The sequence below is a fragment of the Echiichthys vipera genome, assembly GCF_963691815.1.
Source record: "Echiichthys vipera genome assembly, chromosome: 15".
NCBI lineage: Eukaryota > Metazoa > Chordata > Actinopteri > Perciformes > Trachinidae > Echiichthys > Echiichthys vipera.
In genome coordinates this window covers 8,611,987-8,630,556 of record NC_139840.1, presented here as the reverse complement: position 1 = coordinate 8,630,556, position 18,570 = coordinate 8,611,987, and the positions used below count along the sequence as shown (strand labels likewise).

General features: G+C 40.9%; 2 protein-coding genes across 3 annotated transcripts in view; both read right to left on the bottom strand.

The window, feature by feature from the left end:
• LOC310958266 (retinal-specific phospholipid-transporting ATPase ABCA4-like) overlaps positions 1-13,089 on the bottom strand; it is a gene marked incomplete at its 5' end in the record, with an annotated part of 39,944 nt that extends 26,855 nt beyond the window's left edge. The window contains 10 exons of the mRNA XM_083929120.1: positions 450-566; positions 1,384-1,523; positions 2,540-2,777; positions 6,697-6,786; positions 10,705-10,902; positions 11,095-11,222; positions 12,094-12,233; positions 12,436-12,577; positions 12,711-12,804; positions 13,024-13,089. Coding sequence (XP_083785246.1) covers positions 450-566; positions 1,384-1,523; positions 2,540-2,777; positions 6,697-6,786; positions 10,705-10,902; positions 11,095-11,222; positions 12,094-12,233; positions 12,436-12,577; positions 12,711-12,804; positions 13,024-13,089 — 1,353 coding nt within the window. The remainder of the gene's footprint in view (positions 1-449; positions 567-1,383; positions 1,524-2,539; positions 2,778-6,696; positions 6,787-10,704; positions 10,903-11,094; positions 11,223-12,093; positions 12,234-12,435; positions 12,578-12,710; positions 12,805-13,023) is intronic.
• Positions 13,090-15,611: 2,522 nt separating this feature from the next.
• LOC310957444 (rho GTPase-activating protein 29-like) overlaps positions 15,612-18,570 on the bottom strand; it is a gene marked incomplete at its 5' end in the record, with an annotated part of 30,859 nt that continues 27,900 nt past the window's right edge. For both annotated transcript variants that reach the window (XM_083928005.1, XM_083928006.1), the window contains 2 exons: positions 15,612-17,474; positions 18,115-18,415. In XM_083928005.1, the coding sequence (XP_083784131.1) occupies positions 16,302-17,474; positions 18,115-18,415 (1,474 nt within the window). In that variant the 3' untranslated portion in view covers positions 15,612-16,301. The remainder of the gene's footprint in view (positions 17,475-18,114; positions 18,416-18,570) is intronic.

The window sequence follows — 18,570 nt, the reverse complement described above, 5'->3', positions numbered from 1 at the left end:
TAATTCACTTTGTTAAACTAATTGCCACTTGTCTGGAAGGTGATGTTGGTACATTGGTGATTGTGAGTCGACAGCAAGCCTGGATTATCAATTGTTGGAACACTTACCACTAGGGGGCTTCCACAACCCGACCGACTGTGGCCTCCTTCTCGGCTTGCTAGCAAAGAGCCTGTGGAGCCTTGTTTACTCTGTATAAGCTACAGGCCTTTCCAACAGATTTGTTGCTCTTAACACTGGCAATGTGTTCAGTAAGGTTTATTCTACTACTATATGTTCTTTTTAATTTGAGCAAAATACTCTTTTTAAATACTTTCAAATGTACCACTGATGGCAAAGAGGATTCCTAGTTGTTGGGATTTTTTGCATCAGAAGTTAATGAGAATTTGCAGGTGTGCACACAGTTGTGTACAGCTATGACTGCATATGTGTGTATGTTGGGGGATTCCTACTCTGATCATGTTCATCTGGACACTGCTTTGGAAGAAAGTCCAGAGCTGAGGTCCCAACTCCTCCCAGGCCTTGGCCATGTTCTGCAACCTCTCTATCTCCTCGAATGTTGTGTTGGCCTGCAACACACACACACACACACACACACACACACACACACGCACGCACGCATGCAGGCACACACACACACACACACACACACAAACACAAACACACACACACACATGCACGCACACACGCACACACACACACACACACACACACACACACACACACACACACACACACACACACACACACACACACACACACACACACACACACACACACACACACACACACTATGTCAATTCATGACATCAATCAATTAAATTGTAGTGCACCAGCTGTGAAGAAGCAAAATCAACAAACAACTCTGTTGTATATCAACTGATACAGATTTTCTTTGTCAGACAGAACTGAACTGAGATCTCTAAAACCTGAAGTTTTCATTTATCTTAGCTCTAAATTGCAATACTCTTCACATAAGATAGGTAATAGACAGTCACATTAGGTCATTTTCTTTTCTGGAGCTGGTTGCTAAATTCTCATTACCAAAACTCCTCTTGAAATTGAGATCTGTTTTGTGTCAGGGCCACTGAATGAGATGTGACAGACTGAAAAACATTCTGTTATTCCTTTCATTACTGCACCCTCACATTCAATTTATTGCTTAATTCTCCCCTCCTTTTTCCTTCCCTCACACTGCACTATCCCTCTGCCCTCCCCTGCTTCTGTAGTCAGCTCATTCCTAAGAAGGGTGGGGGTTTGGACGCACAAAAACAGATACGTAGAGTGGTGAAAGAAATGAAGAAGGAGAGAAAAAGTGAGTAGAGAGACAGAGAGACAGATAGACAGAGAGAGGTGAGGGGTCGGGCTGGAGGTTGTCTCTCTTACACTCTTTAATATCTTGTGGACGGCAGGGGAGTCGGGGGTGTACAGGATCTTTCCCATCAGCAGGGGTTTGACTGAATTCCACACAATTTTGGTGACAGGGTTGGACTCCATGGTCTGCATGACGGCGTTGCAGAAGGGAGCTAAGGGTCGTAGAATTGCAAGAACAGTGAGATTAGAAGAAATTATTGATACAAAAAAAGTACAGAACAAAGGAGACAATGCATCATATTGAACATTCTTGTGTCCTCCAAACTTGGGCAGCATTCAGACACTATCAATTAAGTTAGTGACAACAGTCACACATGCTAAATTAGTCACCTATTGCTTTATGGGGGAGATTTCTAGATCCATTCAGCACTAACATAGACAATAACAAACTGATAAAAGAAAAGAAAAGCTCCAACATCAAAGCTGTGTACACATATCTGAACAGGTTTTCAATATAAAGAGCTGAAAACATGAAATATTTGAATATTCAAAGATGGTCAATGTGATTATTTGGCAGATGTTGGGGATTATTGGTGCACAATACAATGCAAAAAAGAAATCGAGAAGCTACTCACAACTGGAAAAAAATAAAATGAAAAACGGTTTGGACCAACAAACAAAAGAAAAAAAGGTTGAGAAAAAAAGGGTATTAAAGTAAAGTTATATTAAATCTTTGGAAAATATTTTGCTTTCCCTTGTTGTAGTTTTTAAGCAGTCTTACAAAGTAGTTGTGTAGCAGTTTAATTAATTTCCAACTCGTGTCATTCAAGTTTACTTTCTATTTGCACACTTAACAAAACAATAAATCATAATAAATGAATGGGTTTTAAAAACAGGTTTGTGTTGGTCGGAAAATAAAACCCAAATGTCCATATGAAAGTGTTCCCCCAAAATTAAAAACGAAACTAAACCAAACTACAATTACATTTACAGAAGAACAATTAGAGCTTTATAAAACACAATCATAACACAGAGACAAAATATGAAAAGAATCATTTGTACTGACAATTTAAAATGAGATAGATTTTAATATGGTAAAAGGGAAAGTACATTCATGTCCTGTATAGTAACAGTACACTATATACTATATTGTATCTACAGTAGGCCATATATACCATATTAGTAACATATATTATAGGGTTTTACAGTTCAACACCTCTTCACTTACTGGCAGAGTCATCATAGACATAGTTGTGGTTCTTGGTGCCATTGACCCCCAGAAACACCTTGTAGTTGTTGTCCTCATACCAGTTGAAGGACAAGACCCTGGAGCCGCCTCCCTCTGGGTATCCACAGAAGAGCTTTGACACACTGGACATCAGCTGGGTGAATGAGGGGGGACCCCCAGCTTGAAACAGAGAGGAAACCGCCTTCAGGAGTTCCTGAGAGCTCTCCCGCTCCACCAGCTGTAAAAGTCACACAGAGGGCCATTTAAAAGAGATGCTCTCAGTGGTCAGCAGTTTTAAAACCTATAATAGATCATTAGATCATTATCCAAAACAAGTATTTCTACTAGGTTTGCCTACCTTCTACATTCTATCTTTTTGTATCCCACAGTCGACGTATAGAGCAGTTTGAATTTTCCGTTTCAAAACACGGAAGTAAAAACTCAACACAGAAAGCATCAGGGCTTAAATTCATGACCTTCTTACAATGACAGTACACTGCTAACACTGAACCACAATCCAAACTTCTATATTCAGTTAACGAGACTAGGAGTCAAGAGTCTACAGTCCGCTAGCAGCTCTATAGGGCTGTAGGCTATTTGTATAGTGGTGCTTTGAGATAAATGCTAATGTCAGCATGCTAAACTGCTCACAATGACAATGTTACCATGCTAATATTTATTTTTATGTTCACAATCTCAGTTTAGCATGTTAGCAAGCTACAATTTGCTAACCTGCCTTAACATAAACCACAATTTAGGCTAATTATTATATGCTAGTATTTGGTACTGTTTTGGTCTCTCGACCAACCGGTCCAGACGGATGGCCGCCCACCAGAGGCTCTGTCCAACATTCCTGCCTGTTCACAGGAAGTTGCCGTTTTTGCTCATGGGGGCATTGTTGGGCATGGAACATTATTTAACAGAGACACAAAGATGCATGTGTGCAGTTACACGGAACTATATTGTAAAGTGAGAGCCAGGAATAGTAGAAACAGTATTATTTACATTTTATTGTCTGATAGAAATATGTCCACACTTTCATTAATTATCCTGATGTGGTAACACCAAAAACACCAAGAACCTCTAAACTTTAAATTACAATTTAGGTCCCCGAAAAGGTTTGACCCCAGTCTTTACAGTAGAGCACCCCCACACTGACTGGTCATCAATGCGGCCTAAATAATTATCCAACAGGACGATTTAATGTTGAGTATTGCTGTAGTGTAAATAATTAGCCTTGAGCTATTTGACCTTTTGTCCGATAATTATCTACGGGGTAGGGATATTTCTGTCCTTCATATTCATTCATACTGTGTGAGTATCATAACATAACGATCACTAGAAAACAATAGTTTGAAAGATAAGCAAACATGTTGGATGGACGCCTATCCTTACATCACGATAGGATAGTGAGGGTCGAATAAATATCCTCCTATTGATGAAACAAAAATAGCTTCGTCCAAGTGCATTTCCCCCCGCTATGCATCATTTCCTTGAAATGGCGAGGAGCCTGCCAATAATTTTCAGAGTTTTATGTCAGTCCTTTCATTGGTGAGGATACTAAGAGCGTACACACACTGTCCTCCCGCACCGCGACCCGGGCTTTAGGGTACTTGTCCCCCCTCCCTCTCCCCCCGCGCCCCAGCCCCGTTTGTACTCACACTGCCTGGGCCTCGGCCAATGCTTCTTGCTGTCCATACGCCATCAAGCCGTAACACGTCACACGCATTGATCGCGTGTGTGTGGCTTTGTTTACAAATCTTTCCGTAGACCTCGGAGTTTTTGTGCGTCTTGTCGACTGTTTTTGAATATTTTCATCGACCAAATCTGCAGTAAACACTCCACCTCCACATCACACCAACATGAACCTTTCACCGCCATTGTTGTTGTTGTTAAATGTCCGCACATGGTCCGTCCTTCTATTTACATGTCCAAACAGGCGGACATAACGCTACTGCCGTAGGGCTCGTGCTCGTGTTCGTGCTCGTGCTCGTACATGTGCAAACGGCTCCGCTAAAGCCCACCTCTTTCAAGCGGGCCATGGACAGTCCGCTGGCCGCAGTTGAGCGCGGAGCGGGTGCACTCACACTGCTTAAAGGTACTAGGCTTTAGCTGAAAAACGGTTTTGGCCGCGGCCAAAAGGACAGTGTGAGTAGGCTCTAACACGTTGATCTGAAGATAGAATCAGATAATAATGGCATCCGCCTAAAATGATCTCAAATCTGAGAAATGACTGTTTCAGATCTTGAGATGATCTCATAAGAAGTTGAGTTCTTCCAGGAATAGTTGTTCATAAGCCTTCATTAGCATAGCTTTATAATCCTCTTACAGGTTAAAATATACACTGAGAATCGAACTGGTTTCAGAGGTCGGTGATGAATAACTCATTGTTTCTCAACTCTCAAAGCTAACCTTTTACATGTGAACATACACGTATGCTTAAACACACCCCTGGTTTATTTCGCTCTCCCTTTTCTTATTTATCATTTCACACACGCTCACTCAATTGAGAGGAAGGAGATGTAGGTAGTGAGCGCATTTGGCTCGCCTTTCTGTCACCACAGTGATACGAAGGTCCCACCTACAGGATGTGTCACCTCAAAGGAATGCTCGCCCACCCCCCACACACACACCCTGCAGAAGGTGACGATGGGATACACTCCCCCCTGGGACATACAGTGAACATGCTGAAAAGCACAACACAATCCCAGTCATTCTGTCTGTCTGTGTGTGTGTGTGTGTGTGTGTGTGTGTGTGTGTGTGTGTGTGTGTGTGTGTGTGTGTGTGTGTGTGTGTGTGTGTTAATTCTTGATTTATTCTGAAATGCTATTATTTTTAGAATATCTGCTGTGGCCATACCACTGCTGTGCTGCCATGTTTTTTTTTTTAGAAACAAGGCAACAAAAACCTTTATTTTAAGGAAAAAAACAGTGAGCAAGAGATCAGATTTAAAGAATGCTTTCTTAGAGCTATAGGATTAAAAATGAATAGGAAGTGTAGAGGCCACAGCTTTGAATGACTTCAGCCCATCTGCGCCCACAGGACATCACTAGTTTCTCACACTGCTCTGGTTTGATCTTGGTCCATTCCTCTTCAGTCTCTTCCATAGTTCAGTAACGTAGACATTACTTTGTCGCCCAGGATTTTCTAGAGATTCTCTGTGGGTCTAGATCTGGACTCTGAGCTGGTCATTTCATTGTTTTAATATTCTTAGCTTCAAGGAACTGCTTAACCTGTTCTGCAGTGTGACAGGGGGCATTGTCTTGCATGAAAATTGCAGCTGATAGAGAGACAATTGCAGTGCAGGTATTGCATGTTGCTGAAGGCGGTTCCTTAACATTTGCATTCACCCTGCCATGTAGCTGTGCAAGAGGCCCTGCACTGACCTGGTGAGCAACTCCAGCTGCAGTGTTTAACTGATTTCCCATTCAGAGTCTTCCATATCCTGTCCTCCATCCTTCTCATGCACTTGTTTTACGTGGACCGGCCTGTTTGAGGGACTTAAATGAATCTGTGTCCTTGTAAAGTTTCAATATTTTTGAAATCACAGACTCATAACGCCCAGCCTGTCTTGCAATAGCTGAGAGGGTCATTCATTTGGCCTTCAGTTGAACAACCTGTTGTCACAGGGTTTCAGTCACCTTAGAGCAGCTTGCCATCTTGCATCGTAACCAGAAGAGCTGCCAGATAAATAGCCAATAACTGGGGGGGATCTGAAAGTGTTCACTAATTTTGCTCACTGTTTTTTTTCACATAAAGGTTTTTGTTCAATTATATTGTTCTGCAAAATACTGTATGCTATATTCTACTCTACTCTTATTTACAATATCCATTCAATTATATTCCTAAAAATATCTGTTGTATTCTACTTATCTATAATATCTTTAGACACTTTTACTCTACTACTAGATATATACAGTACATGAATGCCTGTACACATGACCCCACACACACATATAGCTTGTTAACACACACATGTACACCCCACATTGTTGAGCCCATCACTCAGCCTCCTCTGTGAGCGATTCTCAAACTGGGAGCAGCGGAAAAGGCAAGTTTCCTGCAGCACTAAAAATACTGGTGCCTCTGATCCTGCAGGACTGAGGAGGAGAGAGGAGCAGGAGTGGAAAGGGATTGATGGACTTTGGAGAACTTACAACTTGGATCTTCTCCGACGTTGCCTTAAGAACCCCACCCCAGAAGTGCAGGTCAATCCCTTCGGAGCTGCTGTCCATAACTTGAGGCATCTGGGGAATCAAAGTCACAAGATTCATCAGTCTAGTGAACAATATTCATACAGTGTTTTAAAAAATGAGAGGTTAAACACAGTGTGCTCTTTGTTCTTTTGTATCAAAACCATCGCTGCTCTATTTAAGTCAATCCTGTGATGACCTTAGACGGATGAACACATTATTTAGCAACAAAACCGTGAATCAGCAACCCTAAAGGGCTGGAAACCAAGTTCCAAGAAATGTTTGTTACAAAGAAGAAACCATTTTTGGCACACTGTGTCTCGTCTGCATGTATAGTGTTATAAATCTAGCAGTTGTTCAATATGGAAACACACTTCCCCTTAACCTCTCTCTATGACTTCATCTTGAGAAACCATTAGCAGTAGTAGGTGATAGAAAAGGCCTGGTCAGGGCAGAGTGCTGAGGGCTACGGAAACCCCGAATGCAAACACAAACAGGCACATGTGATATCCTTCCTCCTGCATTCCTCGCCCTTGCATTTCAATGAACGAAGGAAGGAGGGAGGCGGTGCAGGGAGAAAGAGAGAAAGCGAGGGAAAAGGAAGGGAGGGTGTTGAGAGGTGGATGGGAGGAAGGAGCCAGGAGGGTAACAACTTGTTACAAGGCAAAGGTCAGTGTGGTAATGGGCTTTAACCTAGAGCCAATGTGTTAAATGGATAGATCACCACTAAGATGCTGTAGTACAAACTAAGAAGTACTGGACATATGCATGGTACTGCTTGGTGTTTGTCAGTCTTATTACTTTGATATTCACTGGAAATGTTTCAAGGCAAATTCAGTAAAACAATGTAAGAAACTACAGCCTCAAAAACACCTGGTATAATAGTTGAGTCCTGCATGTATGGTAATGTTATTGCATGGCTTCTGTACTGAGTTGCTGGATAGTGTGATGTCATTTTGTTTATTAGAATCTGCCCACTCCACAGAACTGACTGGTTATTTAATGTTATAGATGACTTAAGACCTAAAGTGATGGGATCAAACCAGCCACATTGCCAAATCAGGCCAGGGGTGTAAAGTTGTGTGGCCAAGGCCCTTTCCTACTTCCTACCCCCTACTTCTGGCCCCCTTGCTGTGATCACACCCATCACTTGGCCATTAATTTGATCTCAACTACAGGCAATGTAAGGTTTCAAGACTGTATCTTACACAGTTGTGACGTCATCATGGTGACAAATAGGGCGATTTAAACACCTAGCAAAATACTTCAAACCATCTCTGTCCAGGACCACATTTTGCCATGATGACAAACACACAGACTCAAAAAGTGTAAACAATACCAGTGTCGCTGCTGCAGCTGGTAAATATAACAAATAAAAATTTGAAGCCAAGCTGAATCATTACTTATGACCTACTAGAAGTGTGTGTTGGTGTCTGCATCTGCAGAGACCCTGCCCTCTGCCTGGATTTTCAGTTTACTTGGTATTTTGGCCCATGTGGGGGTTTAACCTCCAGCCAATAACAGCATCCAGGGGGAGCAGCCCTTTGATTACCAACCGCCACTTTGCAATGCCCCTCCCCCTCAGCATCAGATACTGAAGGACATGGCATAAGGCAGACACAAAGAGAGACAATGAAGCTCTGCATTAACTTATTATCCAACAGTGCAGCACCTTCTTACAGGACTCTGTGGAGATATGTGTGCTCTAAACGTAACCTCACAGTTTAAGTGCAATATTCTTTTTAAATACTTTCTTAGCAAGTTCATTTCCATATGCTTGCAATGCAGAGATATTTACATTCTCATAATATGATGTATTTTATATGAGATTTAATATTATATATGAAGCTTTAGAGGATAATCAGGTGTAGAGAACAGATGGATGGATATATATATATATATATATATATATATATATATATATATATATATATATATGGGAAAAATATTTCAAATGAGAGGGTTTTGTTGGTCTAGCTTTGCATTATAAATGTAGTTAAATAGATCAGAAAAAAAATACAAATACATAATAAAAATGACCACTCTGTGTATTTGGTTGATCAAAATTCCTAAATCTTTGTTACGCTGTCAAGTTATAATAGTTAATGCAAGATACTCCTACCCTGCCATGCTCTTATCGTTTCAGTCAGGCTTACTAGCAACCAGATGACCAGGTGTGCTCTTTAGACTGGCACATGTTGGTAATGTATTTATACGAGACGCAGCATACAGAATAACTCACAGGCTGAAGGTGGGGTCAAGCTAAGCCCATTAGAAAAACAGGCCAAGAGGGATAAGGCCATGCCACCAGCCTGAGCTAATTACCTGATATGACTCACTCAGGCTGAACCTGAACACATACTGCGTATAGAAGAAATTGGTGGGTGTTTAAATATAGCTCAGTTTTCTGATGTATCTGCTTTCTTTTAATTCTACTTCTATTTCCTTTATTCTTCTATATAATATGCTGAGATACACATACATTTGAAAGGGGGTATATTTCACAAATATATGAAAAATAAATAAATACAAATGGCTTTTTATTTCATTAAAATAATGCTCATCATATATACATGTGTAGTCAATTTGAAACAGAGCACATGGATTATTCCCAGCCCCCAAAATAGAGCCAGTGACTGAGTCAACAGGTCTGACAGAGTCACCTGCAAGCTACAGTCAGGTGCTACGGCCTCAAATGCAGTCTTGGCATCATCAATAGCTCCACATGGAACAATGAGCAAATTTGATATCATGCCACAATTAGCAACAAAAATTCAACATTGGGAGCACAAAGCAGCACCGACACATTTGCAAGCACAAGGAAGCACACGATCCAGAATGTTTACTGTTGCAGAAACAATATCCCAGAAGCAACTGTACTGCACTATTTGATGTCTTCCCCTCCATTATCAACCTCTGTTAAGTTTCCTTTTACATCTGTGAGTGTTAAAGGCCAACAGAATTAACAGACTAATTGCACTGGCCACATCTCCAGGTTTAGTACAATGATTCACACTGTATTGAATCATCCATCTTCATTCTCTCTGGAAATAGTTCACGGTCAATTTACCTGGTGACATAGTGACTCAAAAATATGAATAGATGTGTGTTCTTGAAGGATTATTCCGGGGATGTTTCATATGTTTCTTATAGTCAATAAAACCTATTTAAAAGACCAAAACCAACAATGAATTGTGTGTGTATCCAAAGTTTAATATATCTTATTGTGCTGTGCCATGGAGCTCGATTGTTTCCCCCCCAAAAAATATTAAAAGCACATCAGTGAGCCACATTGTTGCATTGGATGATAACATTCATTACTATGAACACACACAGTTATTTTGTAGTATTTTGACTAAATTTCACATACAATGTCCTGCAGCCAGACATCCTAGCTACACACTAAATATGATAACGAAATCAAAAAGTATTCACTTGTTCAACCAGAGCATTTTAGGGCATTACTGAGCCTTTGTTAAAAAAAAAAAAAAAAAAAAAAAAAAAAAACAGAAGAAACTATTCATTTGTGAGGTGTTTATAAAGATCTACTTCTTCAGTAGGAACCAATGGCCTTGGAGCTGAGTGCTACAGACAGGGTAGGGAAATTAAAAAGTATTGAGACTAACACATTGTTAGTCTGTCTGCTAGAAGACAAAGAGAGACATGGTTTCTTCAACAAATGCAGCCTTCAGAGGATCTCACAGTGGAAATAATTACTGACATGTCAATAACGAAAGTAAAAACAGGGTGGATAGGATGGATGTAAAGAACAACATTTACTCAAAGCAGGAAGCAGGTCATCAGAATAATATAGGAAAATATGAGAAACACTGACATTTATAACGTGAATATACAGTATATATATATACAGATGTAAGTATATATATATATATAATGAATGAATGAATGACGTACCACTGTTGTGACAGTGACATACTGACATTCAAAAGATTTGTTCAAAGCACAACTCACCAGTTTGAAAATTTTAAAGAAGTCCAGATTAGCATAGATGATGTCCTCTATCCTCTGCAGCCTTTGCTGGCTCAGGGCACACATGGCATTGCGGACCCCATGGAGCCCCATGCGACTGGGGAAGATGATAAAGCGCTCCAGCAGAGCCTGGCTGCAGGCTATGTCTTTCAGCTGCAGGTCTGGGATACCAAAGGCGAACTGAAGAATATGAAAACAAAAGGAAAAAGGTGGAATATTGGGTTAAATGTGGGATATGTCTGAAAGAATCGACCAATATGGACCTCTTAATATTGAATCTAACTACATAAATATATAGAAATTCTTCGGTAAGCCAGGATGACCTAATATCAGTCCAGTGCAACTTTTCCCATTCTTCATTTCAAACTGCACCTGTTCAAGTCGTATCTCTGCATTGACGAGCTGGTAGACTATAGATTCGGAGAGGCCAGCATCTCGCAAAAGAAAGGCTGTAAGAACCTCGTCATCCTTCAGAATATCCGCTATCTTAAGCCCACGGCCTATACAAAAACATCAAGAGCAGAGAAAGTGAAAGGTTAGAACCACTGTAGACAATGATTGTCCTGACTGGCTTTGGACTACGCAGAGGAAATGATTCACAGCAAGAAAGATTGGCAGAGATTTTCAGGATGTTTCAGGGAATGTCCAGAGAGCAAGAGGATGTGTGTTTATACGCATGTCCGGGCCAAAAGGTTAAGTTAATTTCAATAGAAGTAATATTAAAAAATAACCTTTTTAAGGCCAGGTCCTGGATGATCCTGTGCGTATAAATCACCACAGTACTGTGAATATTACCAGGAAAAAAGAGGTCCAACAGAGTAAGAGTAAAAGGGAAATTTAGTTTATACACCACTATCCTAGATATATTTTTTTGTAGCTGTCACATGTGTCTATAATGACGAAAATGTATAGAGTTAACATTCAGCAGTTGTAAATGCAACATCTGACATTTCAGATGATGGTGAAAGATTACTGCTGAATGGTTTATATAAATGTAAGTCAGACAGAGCATTTTTGAAATGACAGACAAAGAGAGGGGGTGCTATTACGAACACAAGCCACGAAACACTAACAGAAAGACGATGTGCAGAAAACAAACAAAAAAAAAGGTTATTATCAAACTGTAGCTGATGTTTCCTGTCAGGTTGAGAGTTCATTATAAACATAATAGGAAAGAGTCTTTTTTAAAGGAAAATGATATACACCTGTGGTTTTACATCTTGACCAGAGAGCTACAATCTACGAAAGCTGGCGTTTTTTCTCTCAGACAACAGTGTTTTTCTATTATGATTGCGGAGTTGAAAGCCTTTACTAACCATACACTCAAGAAAAGTGCTTCTGTCTGAACTGTTTTCACATTGTGCACTTTACCTGACACCACGGATGGGTCGTTGCGTAAGGTTTCCATGAAGTTCGAGAAGGACGACATTTCGTGCCAGAGACGGCCGAGCTGCTGGACCTCCGTGTCGCTGAGCAGAAGCTCCTGGGCATCAACATAGAACCGTGCCAATCTAGAACAAGCCAGGAAAAAAACACAACACTAAATGCATCTAATTCAGTATCTAGATTATGCAGAATGTTATACTACATTATCTGATTTCATATAATCACATCATATCATCTGTAATCAGTGCTAGAGCAAAACTGTAAAGCAGGGATTCAAAAAAGAGTTTCTGGCCTTGCGGAGTAGTACAGTTCTATGATCAGGCTTACACTGAGTTGTTATAGTTGGAGACAACGCCCGGAGACTCTCCTCTGGTTGGATATCTGAAGCAGGGGTTGTTGACATTGCAGAAGATGCCCTGGAACCAGGGAAGAATCCCTGTTGAAGGCATGGCCTTGTTGGGGAAATGACCTGAAGAAACACACAGCATATTTTAGTGCATGTGAGGCCTTTAAAAGGGTTAACGAGAGTTATTCTCTCCATGAAAAGAACTTTAAGGAAGAACTCAAATAATCTTGTTAATGAAGAGGTTTGTTTTTTTTACATTCATGTTGTTGGTACAGTGGATTGGCCTTCCTCAGCCACACCAGACCAATGAACAATAACACAGGCCAGCAGATCTCAACCAGAAAGCGGACCTGGACACAAACAAGTAAAGTGGGAGTTATATTCACAAATAATTGGAACACCTGTACAAACTTATTCAATAAAACAGTCTGAACATTAGACTATTCTTTTCCTGTTGTTGGAGGTGTTGCAAGCTGTAGTTTGTGGTGTTACTATATGAGATTGTATTATGCCGAATAGTATTTCTAAGGTTTTGTCCAAACCCAGTCACACAACATAAATGATAATACCTTCTGCCTCTTGCGGAGGGTCCAGTTTTTCCACAGTAACAGGCGGATTTGAGAGCCTGTCTTCATTGCTCTACAGCTTTACCCCTAGAAGGGGTCATCAGACTCTGACAAACCTGCAGATACACAACTCCATCAGTGACCACACTCACTTCTCACAAAGACATCGGTTAATCTAGACCAGACTGGCCCAGAAAACCCAGGACTGGAGTCTGATCTGATCTTGAGACCATTTGAATTCTGTGTTTTTACCTGACTTTTATTTTGCCTTACATATTTTAAGGTATATTTTACTCTGCGTGGTTGACCATTGTTTGTTTTTTGGCTTCTTTTCTTTTTAATATATTTTCACAGTCCCCCAAAAACCTGTGCTTTTATGAAAAGTGTCATGGCACTTCTATATACTGTATCTACTACAGATCAATCCTATGAACTATGGAAAACTCATTAAAACTAGTATTTCCATCAGGAAAGACAAATGTATCATTACTAGTGTTGAAATGCACTTTTTTTTTTAAATCTGGCTTTGTTTTTGACCTGACTTTGACTCAGACCTGGTCTTAGCATTAACTTTAAGGTCGTCTTGACTACAACCTCAGACAGACCCTCCTCCAGAAGGGATCTCTCTACAGGAAAATACAACATTATCAGAATATAGAGCCTAACACTGATATTAAGAACATATAAGCATGAGTTTGTATGTGATTCATAAATGCAATTTGTACGTGCTCGATCGTACAGACTTATTCCTTAAGACAAATTCATTTTGGGACTGAATGCTGGCAAAAAACACAACAACTCAAATGCCAATCACATATACAAGTTATGTGCAGAAGAGCTCAGAGAATGTTGGACATGAAGAGTAATTTGTTCAGAGTGACCAATAGATGTCCAATAGATTACCGCAGGCTTGCAGACTGAGAATCCAGGGACATAAATACTTGTCTAGAAAAACAAGAGGACAAAGACTGTGAGCCTAAAACAGGAGAGTGAAGGCTATTATTATGTCTGACTTCACTGAAATAACCGTATTACTCAAACAGTAATTACACATGACAGGACTTCATTGCACAAGACTGGCAATAAGGGGTAGAAATGTTTTGCCATCGAAATACGCATGTTAGCATCCGCCTTAGGTTAGAGTCTTGGCATTAGAAAAACTGTAATTAGCGGCCGTACACCTGTCAGCTCTTATATGATCTAACAGCACAACCTATTTTGTCAGCAAAAGAACAAAGCGGTTCCTTACCTCTTATGGAATGATATAAAAGTCGTAAGACATCTAGAGAAACAGGTACACAAACCGGCTGAAACAGTGGATGACAAGGTAGAAGAGCTCTGTACGTCTCCAAGCTGCCCACTCTCTCTCCTCTCCTTTGCCTGCAGGTCAGCTGCACTTCTAATCTGATTGCTCTAATCTCCCAGCTCAACATGGGCAGGCAGAAAAAAGACAACAGTCATCCATTTTGAGGAAGAATTAGGGGGATATCGGCTAGAGAGGATGGGAGGGATACTGGTGGAGAGAAAGTCCGTCCTGGGGTTGAGAGGGGTTACAGGTTTGTTGAAGTGCCTATGAGCAAGATTTACCCGCACAGTTATTGTCAGTCCGCAAGAAAGCCGTTCAGCTAAACACCTACAAAATAAATCAGAGTTTTGATTTTGAGATACCAGACTTCCATGAGAACATGTTTCTGTGCGACACACGTCTGAAATGACTCACTCCTCTGAGCAGCTCGACATGGTGGAGCAGGTGACATGGGGAATTAGGTTCGGAGCATTTGAAGCCTTGACAGTCGGACATTAAAGCCATTTGAACCTGCTGTGAAATGTTTTTACAACATACACTAAAGCTGAGGTAAATTCAAGGCTAAAACCCGGTGGCTCAGGCAGCTTGGTCACATAATCCTGTCACACAACTATATCGTGTCTTGGTTTGTCAAATACAGAAAATAATAGCAAAGAATCGGACTGGATTTATGTTTGAAATACACAATATGATGCAGGATTATAGGTAGTATAATTCACATGCAGTAAACTTGTGTCTACAGAAAAAAAATCAAAAATGTTCCAGATATAACCCTGGTTCCCTGAGGCAAACAGCAACAGTGGAATAAAGTCGAAGGCTTCGATGGGAAGAACATTTTTGGAAACTCATTTCATAATAAATCTTATAAATAAATCTTTCATTGGGTTTTGGGGGTTGGTCAGATAGAATAAGGGATTTGAAGATGTCTCCTTAGGCTCTAGTCAATTGTGATGGATTATTGAACTATTTTCTGGCATTTTATAGACTAAGGAAATAATAAATCAATTGAGAAATTAATAATTGGTAGTTGCAGCCCTGATTCCATTTCACTGTGTGTTTCTCCAATTGCGATACATTAATATTAATATAATACAGCAAAGTAAAGAAACAAATCTGATCGCATACATGTCTGAAATACACAATAGGCTGCCATTAAAAAAGGGACACAGGGATTTCTGTGTCAGCATAAATTACACACATGATGGAAACACATTTATATCACAACCCAGGTTCTCGGACGCACTGAGCGGAAATCTAAAAAGACAGACGCAAATCAGAACAGAAGTAACAGTTTAAACTACACTTTTAATTTGTTGCAACCACTGTTGCATGTCATTTTTTCTTTGTATAGTCACAATAATGCAATAAGAGAAAATTACTGTGGCAAACATGCAGTATGAATGAATGAATATTAAAAAAAAACGTAAACAGATACATAAGGTTTACATACTGAGAAAAGATGTACCAATCACAGGCAGCAAAGGACACATTTGAAGGTAAAAATGTTGAACGCTTTAAAATTGAAAACCTCATGTTAAAAATACTTCCATCCGTTCCTTGAGCAATCAAATACAAAACTAAGCAAACTTTAACATTAATGGCAACATTAGAATTTGAACCTGCGTTAAGTGCATTGTGTGATTAAAATAAAATATAAATTCATAACAAATATAAACTGAAAAGTTCAAGGAAAATGATAGACTTACAATTCTTTACAGAGTCAATCTGTGGTTGGCAAATATTCTTTGACATAAAAATAGAAAATTCATGTATTTGTTATTGAAGAACCAACCACTGTTGACATTTGGACTTGAACATATAAAATATTAGTACTTATAACACTTTCACGGTTTATTTTCACAGGCCTACATTTTCTCCCACTCTCAGCGCGTATGATAAAAAAACGTTTTTCTTTCCCAGTACAGATTATGGCACAGATACAATAATATTTATAGATATAATGTGTTTTTTGGCATCAGACAAAATGGGCCTCTCTGTGTTCAAGCTCCTGCAGCCGCCGAGGTCGCAGTCTTTGGTAGACGGGTTTAGTCTCACTGGGGCTGAGGTCGTCGGGGCTGCTTGGGGGTGGGGACTGTGGGGGCGAAAGGGAGGCGGAGGTTGAGACTCCGGGGTCAATGGCGCTGTCAGTGGAGTCTTGTGTCTGGAGCCATGTCTGTGGGGGGCTTGTAAGGGCAGGGGACGGGGTGACTACCTGGGCAGGGTTGGTGGAGGCGAGCGATGAAGTGGTGGAGGTGGTGGTGACCGTGGTAACAGTTGTAGTCCAGTTAGGAAGCGTCCTAGCTCTGCTGTTAAAGGAAACAGGGGGCTTATAGAAAGTTCCAGGGGGAGGCTGCAGAGTTCTCGGTGCCCTGAGCGTTAGTGGAAGTTTTGGTGAGCTGCTGGACTCACTGACTGAATTATCTGTGTCACTTTCCCTTTTGGAAGTCCAGCTGGGCTTGACTGACATTGCGTAGGGATTGTTCGAGAAAACGGTGCTCAAACTACTTGTGGTAGAGAACGCAGTGGAAGAGGTAACTGCTGGGCTGACACTGACAGGCACTGTAGCCTTTGCAGGTTGTACTCCAGAGCTGGAAGGCGGCAGGTTAGCCACAATCATAGCAGTCCTGGGTGTAACATCATAGTGCTTGTACTTCCTGTCCCACGTTCTCCTCTGCATTGTCTGTGTGTCAATGAAAGGAGTTATGTAGTAGGTGCTAACCCTTGATGAGACACTTTGGCGAGCCTTTTCTGGCTCCGGTATCTCCTCTATAGTTTCAGAGATGGGGTCCCGCTCAGAAGAGATTTTATCAACTTTAGCAGCAGTGTTACGATAATTCCTCTCGCTGATCTGGGCGGGTGTGGGAAGGCGTTCTAGCGGCATGCTGATTGGTCGAGACACATGTCTGGTGCGTTGGGTGCGTAGCTGGACCTTTGATGCCACAGCAGAGGTGGAGGGGATGGTGGTGCTGGGACGGCCGGACACTAAGGTCGACCTCTGGACTTCTCCTTCACTAGATGTCTGGATCCCGTTGAGTCTGTCCAGGTCTGAAGCCTCTATTGTGTCTGTTCCTGGCTGGACCTCCTGAACCTCATCCATGATGTGTGTGGATGGGATTACTGATGAGTATCTTTTGTACACTTTGGCACTCTGGGGGGACATGATAAACAATTAGATCTCTGAATCATGTATCAATCAATTAATTTGTCAGTCAATCTATTTGTCACATAAAAATCATGAAATACAATTCTAGTTCAGTATAATCCTGTAATCCATATTAATGTTTTCAATGCAGTTAATACATTCTTACATATCATAACAATTATATAACTTACATAATTCATTTTATATTTCTTAAGAGTGCTCAGCAGATTTAGCCCTGCAGTCCTATAACACTGTCAGACTTACAATGGACAGTGGACAAAAAAAAGAATCGACTCATTGCAGCAGAACTAAGGATAAATCAGCGATAGTCGACAAATAGTTAGAGATACAATTAGAGCAGATGATGACAGTGACACAAACAGGTAAAAACAGTAACAATAATAAACAATAAAAATGTTATGCTAGTAGCAGCTAATGTAGCCTTGAGCTGCTTGCCTCAAACACAGAGGTCTGGGGGCTACAGAGGTCTGGTTACCTCACTTCTTTCTAACTTCTTTTAACTTGTAGTCTTCTGCCCAGACCAATGCTGACTCAAGTTAACCTTTTTTTCCTTCAATTGGTTGCTAATACTAACTCTCTGAACAATGTTTTATTGCATTACTTCCACCATTAAATCCCTCCTCACCTCTTTGATGTCCATCAGGGAGGTTGAGTGTCTGCTGAGCCGCTGCACCTTCTCTTGGGGGGTGAGTCTGGGGGACGCCTGGCCAGTTGTGGTGAGGTCGGAGCCAGACAGAAGTGATGCATCAAAGACTGTTTGGAAGTGTCGCACCAGCAGCTCCACCATCAGGGCCTGATATGGGTAGTCTACCAGGGAGGACAGGGACACCTCAGCGTCCGTCTGCCGTGGCTTGACCAGTGTGGGGCCAAAGATAATACCCAGGTTACTCGCAGTCATCTTGTTCTCCTCTGCCTGCTCAGTCACTCTGTGGTAGTAAAGAATGATGATCCGTTTAATTCATAAAAGGCATAATTCAGGTATTGTTAAAAGTATTTTATCTGGGTTGTAAGGGACAGTACATTGACTTAGAGATTAACTGAAATTCATGCAACCTATATACATGCAGACATGCAGCTGGTC